This window comes from Macaca mulatta, chromosome 20 (genome assembly GCF_049350105.2).
Source record: "Macaca mulatta isolate MMU2019108-1 chromosome 20, T2T-MMU8v2.0, whole genome shotgun sequence".
In the NCBI taxonomy this organism is placed as follows: domain Eukaryota; kingdom Metazoa; phylum Chordata; class Mammalia; order Primates; family Cercopithecidae; genus Macaca; species Macaca mulatta.
The window spans coordinates 68,496,911-68,505,739 of NC_133425.1; the positions used below are offsets into that span (position 1 = coordinate 68,496,911).

Consider the following 8,829-nt stretch of genomic DNA (forward strand, 5'->3'; position numbering starts at 1 on the left):
CGTCACTTCTAACCTGTTGTCAAACCACGTCCTGTGAACACGAGGGAGCAGAACTGAGGTGAGACCAAGGGACCCTGCCTCCTTCCTTACTCTACTCTTGCTACCATTCTTCATCACCACCGTGCCTTGGTTTCCCCCAATTTAAAGTGAGACAATACTTCTTTACCTTTCACCTGGCCACAGACACTTGGGAAGCCATGCCTGGAGGAGGCTTCACCCCTCAGTGAAAAGAGACCTCAGCGAGGCCTTGTTCTCCATGAGCCTTGTACGTTCAGATTTCCTAGGAGTTGAACAGGTAAGAGGTACCTGAGTAAGTGGTAGAATATTAATAATTCTACCACCTGCTCTATGACTGTCCATGTGATGTTGGGCAAGTCAATCTCTCCGAGCCTCAGTTTCTTTATCTCTAAAATGGACGTAACTATTTATGCCCTCTCTACTTTACAGAGTTATGGTGAGAGCTGTACAAGGTAATGTTGTGGAAGCACTCTGGAAAATGTAAAATCTCACATAAATGGAAGGAACAAATATTGCCTTCCATTTATACTCTCTCCTCTTAAGTTCCTCTAAATCAGTTTATAGATGAAAACCCGTTAACCTGAAGAGTTCCAGCACCACTGCTTTCCTTAGAATACTGGTTCTCAAGCCAGGTATGGTGGCTTACGTCTGTAATCCCACCACTTTGGGAGACTGAGGTGGGTGGATTGCTTGAGGCCAGGAGTTCAAGACCAGCCTGGCCAACATGGCGAAACCCCATCTCTACTGAAAATACAAAAATCAGCTGGATGTGGTGGTGTGTGTGCCTGTAATCCCAGCTACTTGTGAGGTTGTGGCACGAGAATTGCTTGAACCCAGGAGGCGGAGGTTGCAGTGAGCTGAGATTGTGCCACTGCACTCCAGCCTGGGTGACAAAGCAAGACACTCTCAGAAAAAAAAAAAAAAAAAAAAAAAAAAAAAAGCCAGGTGCGGTGGCTCATGCCTGTAATTCCAGCACTTTGGGAGGCCGAGGCGGGTGGATCACGAGGTCAGGAGATTGAGACCATCCTGGCTAACACGGTGAAACCCCGATTCTACTAAAAATACAAGAAAATTAGCCAGGCATAGTGGTGGGCGCCTGTAGTCCCAGCTACTCGGGAAGCTGAGGCAGGAGAATGGCATGAACCTGGGAGGCGGAGCTTGCAGTGAGCCGAGATCGCACCACTGCATTCCAGCCTGGGCGACAGAGCCAGACTCCGTCTCAAAAAAAAAAAAAAAAAAGAAAGAGAGAGAGAAAGAAAGAAAGAAAAAATACTGGTTCCCAATTGAGGCTGTGTATTAGGATCACCTGGGAAGATCTGACAACAACACTGTTGCCTTGGCCCCATCCCCAGAATTTCTCATTTAATGGATAAGGGGGAAGGGGGTGTTTTCAAAGCTCTGCAGGTGATTCTAAAGCTCAGAACAGTCAAGGTTCGGAACTGCTTCAGAGCAGCATGTCTCAAACTTTAGGGTATATAAAAAGTACCCAGGGATCTTATTAAAGTGGAGATTCTAATTTAGTAGGATTGGAGCATAAGGGCGTGCTGTTCAAAATGCAGTCTGTGGACCAGTAGCGTTGGAACTACCTGGGCGCTTGTTAGGAATGCAGAATCCCAGGCCCACCTTAGACCTACTGAATCTCTTTCTCTGGGGGGTGGTGCCCAGCAGTCTATTGATCACACTGTGATTCATCAATATGCTAAAATCTGAGAAGCAATGGCTCAGTGGTTTTCAAATTTTGGTCTAGGCCAGACACATCAGTGTCACCTGGGGGCTTCTTAGAAATGCAAATTCTAAGGACTGACCCAGGACCTACAGAATCTGAGTCCCTGGGGATGGGGCCCAGAAGCCTGTGTTCTAACCAGCCCTCCAGCACACTCAAGATTTTGCATCCAGTTGCTTCTAGTGCACCAGCCTGTGTAGCACTCCGCGGTCCATAGATTAGCGAGGTCAAAGGAGGGAAGGTTCGCACCTTCCGAATTTCGTCGTTAAGTTGCACCAGAAGGCATCCAGGAGGCCAGGCCACTTGTTGGTCTATCTGGAATTCAAATTTACCGAAGGGGAACAGTCCTTTAACCTCCATCTGGACCACCCTCTGGGACAGTCAAATCCTACCCTTTGGGGTAAGAAATTGGCTTCCCTAGGCTCTGCCCCAGTATTAATCTGGCTTCGCATGCTGCGCATCCTTCACAAAGAGCTTTCCGCTTCCCACCTCATCTGTTCTTTAACAACCTGCCTGGTAAGCAGTTATCAACCCCATCTTAGAAAGGAGGAATCAGAGGGGGAAGGAGATTCAGCCATAGCTGACAGAGGTCCTGGCCTCCTTCTGTTTGTCCCAGGGACAATGTCTGTCCATATCTGCATTTGTCCTGGCTTCTCACTCTCGCTCTCTCTGTCTCTCTTTCTCTCTCTCTCTCTCTCACACACACAGACACACACACACACACACACACACACACACACACACACACACACACACGCTTCTTCCAGTGGCTTCTGGAAAAAAGAATAAGCCCCAGAGTGAAGAGCTACCAGCTACCAGCTGAATGCTTGGGCACTTGAATTTCAATGTTTCTGGGCTGTGCTGCTTTGGACCAGTGGCTCTGGAGCTGGGCTGGGTCCCCTGAACCTGTGGACATCTGGCAGCCTAATGCTGGGCTGAGTCCCAGGCATGAGGGAGGCCAGAAGGATAGGGCAGATTGGGTGAGAGGGGAGATAGTGGAGAGCCAACAAGGACAGGGGGAGGGCTGAAGCCAGAGGCCCCAGATGGGCCAGCTTGGCAAAGGAGGGCCTGTGATGCAATCCGCCGGCGGGCTGGGGCTGGAGAGGGACTGTTCTTGAAGAGCCTCAGGCCTGTTCTATTAATTCTGGCTCCCTTGGTGTTGGAATTAATTTCCCTGAGGGGTCTCCTTAGCCCTGGAAACCTCCCCCAGGGGCTTGGCTGGTAAAGCTGCTGAAGTCTGGAGGGGAAGATACAAGCTGAGCAGGGCAGGGACAGCTGGCCGGGCCGGGCTGGTAGCTGCCCTGGCAATGCGGGGTTGGCGTCTTGTTTGTGAAATGGGTCCCTTAGGCGGCCTCCCCCGGGAGCCCCAGCTCTTCACAGACCAGCTGCTCCCCGCTGCCGGCTGGTGCAATCAGAGTCAGAAGCAGAGCCATAGTGGGCAAGAGCCCACTTGGAGGTTCCCAGCGTAGAGCTGGTGCGCGTGGACACTGTTAGTGAACTGGGGGGTTGGGGGTGGGAGCAAAGGGAGGGGTGGGGGACATTTTCCAGGGCCTACCCCAGATGGCTCAAGCAGCTGTTCCCTGAGAACCTCATATCCTGACATCACGCCACGCCCAACTGAGAGGTATACAGACCCCTAGAGGTTCACTAACAGGGTTCAGAGAAAGCTCTCCTCTGACAACTTTCATCTCGGTTCCCAGTGTCAGACCCTGTTGATTTTAATGGGCCAAGACCCAATCGTTTTGATAAATCCTACGATTACCTTATAAACATCATAGGTATGCTGCATGGTAACTGTTGTGTCATTTATATAAACACTGAATATACGTCACGTATTTTGTGACCCTATTTCAACGTGTCTTTCGTTTTGGTACTGCAGGACCCCTCATGCAGCCGCCCGAGGCCAGTTGCCCAGGTTTCCATCCATCTCTGAGAGGTGCTGCTGTTGTGAATTTCCTCCCCATTCCCGAAACCAGGGACAAACAAATGAGCAGTGGCCCGTGCTCTGGAAGAGCCTGCCTGGGCCCTGCAGTCTGGCCCTGAGTGGTCCTCAGTGTTGTGTGGGCTTAGAGATGACTTCCACCAGGCCACTGGGTTTCAGAGGGCGAGGATGGGAGCCTGGGCAGAGCCATCCTCAGCCTCTTGTGGCTTCTATTGTTATTTTCAAAACCCTCGGGGTCCACATAGATAAGGAGCAGGACTCAGTCCCTGTGAGAGGCTTTGAGCACCCGCTGAGTCAGCTGGGCCACTTGGAGGTGAATAGGAGCCCAGAAGAGTCTAGACAGATCCCCCCACCTGGAGACATATACATATTTCTTACAAGGGAAGAAAAGATGTCTATCACATTGTTTTCTTCTTATATCTTTATTTATTTAGTTAGTTATTTTTTTAAAGATAGGGTCTGGCTCTGTTGCCCAGGCTGGAGTGCAGTGGTGCGATCATAGCTCACTGCAGCCTTGGACTTCCTGGGCCCAAGCCATCTTCCTGCCTCAGCCTCCCAAGTAGCTGGGACTACAGGCGTGCACCACCACACCTGGCTAATTTTTAAATTTTTAGTAGAGCGGAGGGTTGGGGGGGTCTCACTGTGTTGCGCAAGCTGGTCTTGAACTTCCGGCTTCAAGTGATCCTCCTGCCTCGGCCTCCCAACGTGCTGGATTATAGGCCTGAGCCACTGTGCCTGGCCTCCCTTCTTATATCTTTATTGTTTTGCTGACTACACAGAAAACAGATACTCTTGTAAAATTTTCAAGTGCTACAGAAATTAACTTAGAAAGTAAAAGAAAATCCCCTTTCATGTGGCTCATCCACTCTTCAGAGAGAACCGCTATTATTCAGTCATATTTTTCTAAATATCCTGCAACATACATACGTCATTCATAATAAAAATGGGCTTATATCATAATAGTGTTCTGCTACAGTTTTAAACAATATCTTAGTAATACATCTTGGACATTTTTCCATGTCACTACAAAAGCTTCACTTTGCCCTATCATACTCCATCATAGAGATGACCATATTTATTTTTCTGTCCCCCAGTGAAGCACATACCCCCATGCCCATTGAAATTGTTAGTAATTCCAAAGAAGACTGTAATAGACATGCTTGTTTGTATAACTTTTTGCGCACATATGAGTATATCTATGTAGGCTAGATTCTTGGAAGGGAGTAGGATGTTCAACTTGGACCCATGAATGTCCGCTTGCCCCTGGAAGAGAACTCATCTTATCTCTACACTCTTAGTTGCTTTCAAAGGGGTAGCAAAAGCTAAGGCACTTCTCTCTGGAGCTACAACTTTGCTGCTTGCAGATGGTCAGTAAAATAGGAGCCTGCTGGCCTGTCTAATCAGAACCACAAATAAAGGACAGTGTGAACTCTGAACTGGGCATCCCTCAGCCATCTGGGTCCTTTAGAGGGGGAAAGTTTCTGATACAGAAGCGATCAGGAAGCAACAGGGCAATGGGCTCAGATACATAAGGCCCTGTCGGGGCCACTCAGAGCACGGAGGTGATGTGTGAAGAGCCCTAGACCCCACTAGGGTCATTGGGTGGGTTGGCTGTGATCTTCCCTACCTCAGCCTTTCAGAGACAATGTTGGAACCCTCCCAAATGCATGCCCTTGGCTGACTGCTGAGGCAGAGTTGGTGGAATGGTATTGTGGACTAGGAGACCAGATTTCTGGTTTCCCCTTCACCTCTTCCTGCTTTGCTGTGTGATCTTGTGAAAAGAATTTTGCCTCTTTGAGTCCTAGTTTCTCACCCTCCAAACACACACGTCTTCCTTTCTCTACCACAAGGCTAATAAGAATTTTGAAAATAATCCAGCTCTTAAGGGTGATGGTAGCTTTTTCCATTTTGAAATGGGCTAAGGGTCCTCCTGCCCCCATCCTCCCTCTCGTTGGGATTCAGCTGCCTCCTAAGATCTCTTCGTCTTTGTTTACTACCAGCCAGCATCCAGAAGGGGTGGGGAGGTGGTTCCCACTCTCGGGGCTGTGGTTAATTGGGCTCCAGCGAGCTCACTCCAGGGACCTGGAGAGCTGCAAGGGAGAGTTCTCTCAGGCGTTTTTAAGATTGTGAGTGGTGGGGGGCACTCTTAGAATTGGGGAGAAACCTCATGTTGAAAACGGAAACCAGAATTGGTAGGAGAGAGGCCTAAATAGGGCTGGGAGCACCTCAAGCAGTGTGGTGTTGGGCTCATCTGCAGACTTTGGGTGTTCAGGAGGGGAGGAAGGTCACCCAAAGCCTAATTCTGGATCCTTTTGTGGAATTCCAACTTGGCTGTATACATATTTTCCTAAGTCACCTCTCTCTCATCTCTGGTATTTTAATCCTCATTGCCTTCCTTCTCTGTCGGGTCCATGGCCCTTCCTTGGGACTCCCTTGAGGCTGTGATGCAGACATGGCAGCGGGAGCCTGATAGACAAGGAAGATGCAAGCATCGAGCTCCCCCTTCAACCCGGAGCAGGAGGGAGCCAGAGGCACAATGACTGTGGGAAGCTTTGAAGATCTTGGGTTGGGTGGTAGCTTAACTACACTCTAGCCAAGCCAAGGACCCCATTTTGGGATCCATGAAACTGCCCATCACCCCCAAGGGTGGGTTGGGGGCTTTTCTTTGGGGGAATGGGAGGGAGACGTGTACCTATCATCATGGAAAAAAACCCTCTTCCAAACCAAGCAGGTGTCCAGGAACCAGAGTGGGGGAATAAACGCTGGCCAGGAACCAGTCCCACCAGTAACTTGTTCCATGACCTCAGAAAAATCAACCCCTGTGTCTATTTCCCCATCTGTATAAGGGGAGTCATGGTCTGCCCGGCAGCCTCACAGCTTGAGAAGGTGGAATTGTGCTTAAGTACAATGTCTCAGATAAACGTAAAGATCTGCATGGTTATAGACAGTGCTCTTGGTTGTCCCTCTGAGAATGGGGGAAAGTAGAACTGTAGAGTCCTCTGTTTATAGCTGACTCATCTACCAGGAAGCCAGTGGTGTAACCTTGGCTGCTTGGTAACTTTCCTTGAATCATGCAAGTCTCTGGTGCAGATAAACTGGCAGGAGCCTCCTTAGGGAACGTGCATGTCATCTGGAATACTAAAAGGCTGCACTTCTCTTAGGAGAGCCCTTTGTACCACGGGAATTTTATGGCAGGAGCTGGGGATTAGAAATACAACCCCTCCTTAGCCCCATTTTACAGATTTAACAATCTACCCACCTCCGTCAGTAATTCATAGGCAGATCACAGTCCTAACGCAGGTATTCAAATGCCTAGTCCCCTACCCCTTCAGCTTTCTCAGTTGGCTCCAAGGAAACAAAATTTCACCCATTAGCATCCCCAGACATTAACCCCTGCCTCCCCATAGCACTCTGGACAGAGGATCTCTGTTCAGCCACCTCCACACCCTGCCAAGGCAAGGAAGGGAGGAGGGAAGAATGGAGTGAGGCACACCTGACGCCCCTCTGTTTTCCATCCTCCTTGCTCTCAGACCCCAGGATAAACTCCCTGAGCCACCACTCTGTCACCCCACACAGATCTGGGACAGGGGCCTGAATGACAGGTGTCAGAGCCCACAGGACTGAGCCTGGCCTCCTGGGGGGCTGTGCAGTGCAGTGGTTAAGAACTTGTGTTCTGGAGACAGCATCTGTCTTAGCCTTTCCCGTTGGCCTCCCTTTGGGGTCAGCCCCTCCAGGAGCCATTAGCTACCCCAGGGGAGGGTAGCTGCAGACACCACAAAATGTCTGAGATGCCAGGACATTTTGAATGCTCATCTTAGCCAGGTCTGTGCGTACAGAGGGACATCAGATCACTTATTTTTTCAGAGTGACAGAAACAGAGTCTCTAGTGATATCAAAAGCCTCTAAAGGGGGACCACCCTTTATGCCTGAGTCAGACCACCACAGACTCTCGGAATCCCAGTGCTGGGGGCTACCTCCAAAGGTCATCCTGTCCGGCCCTTGCTTTTTGGGGGAGTCAGTGTCAAGACCACGCAGAACAGAGGGTTGGTCACTGAGGCACTTAGGGTGGTGCCTCCCCCTACCCAGAGATGAAGTCACCAAGAGCACCAAGGATTATTACTATGAGGGAACAGGTCTGGGACTGGCACCCCAACGCTGTCCCCACCACACCCACTGCTGCTGTGTTAGGAAACCCACATGCCCATGGCGGCTGGAAAATGGACAAAGGAAGCCTGGGGGGTGCTCAGGGTCCCCAATGCCATTTTATACTCCTGCTCCCAGCCAATCAAGCTGGGGAGGCCAAGTTTCCCTTCAGGATCCCCTAATTTATCCCAGCCTCCAGCAGTGTAAGGGGGCTAACCTGACATTCAACAAAACGGGAAGAGGAGGAAAGAAATGAGTGGGCTTCTGAGACCTGTGGCTGGAGCAGCTGAAGGCAGGGGAGGTCGGGGAGATGGCAGGGGGAACCTGGAGGCCTTCCCAGCCCAGGCCACCTCTCTGAGAAAGCTCCCACTTGCTCAGAATAAAGCTGCAAATGCGGGTGGGCTCTGGGTCATCTATGTTAGGGAAGAAAGTTACTGACAGTTGTGCCCAGAGCAGCCGGATGTCTCCCAAACTCGGGAACCCTACCCCAACAGGCTCTGCGACCAGGCCACCTCCTAAGGGCAAACGTACACCTGCCCGCATTCAGCGCCGCCCCCTGCCCCCTTCACCGCAGGTCCCCTGGGTGCCAATGGGCACAGAAGTTGGGAGCTTTACTAACCGTCTGCGTCAAAGTGCTTCCAGATTTCCAGGAACTGGGACGCCGTCAGCTCGGCCAGGTGCAGGTAAGGGGGCTGCTGCTGCGGGCCAGCCATGGCGAACCGCTCAGAGACCTCAGCCTGCACCGCTCCCGCTCCGCGCCGGCTGGGCTCTGGCACTCGCGCTGGGGCTGTGCGCCACGCTGCCCTTATATACGCTCTGGAGCCTGCGCCCGCGCCCGGATGCCAGCAGGGGGCGCGCTCGCTCAGGGAATCCGGCCGGGGCGCGGCGCGGCGAGGGCGGCGGCACGAGAGGCTGGGCCCGGACTCGTAGGGGGGCCCTTACCTCTGCGCTGAGACCCCTCGGCACCGGGCCAGGGACACCCGGAGGATTTTCGGTGAAAAAG

At 51.4% G+C, this 8,829-nt stretch overlaps 1 protein-coding gene across 2 annotated transcripts in view; it reads right to left on the reverse strand.

Annotated features, from left to right (window-relative positions):
• CALB2 (calbindin 2) overlaps window positions 1-8,609 on the reverse strand; it is a 32,444-nt gene extending 23,835 nt beyond the window's left edge. For both annotated transcript variants that reach the window (XM_077984567.1, XM_028840673.2), the window contains exon 1: window positions 8,446-8,609. In XM_077984567.1, coding sequence (XP_077840693.1) covers window positions 8,446-8,539 — 94 coding nt within the window. In that variant the 5' untranslated portion in view covers window positions 8,540-8,609. The remainder of the gene's footprint in view (window positions 1-8,445) is intronic.
• Window positions 8,610-8,829: the final 220 nt, after the last annotated feature.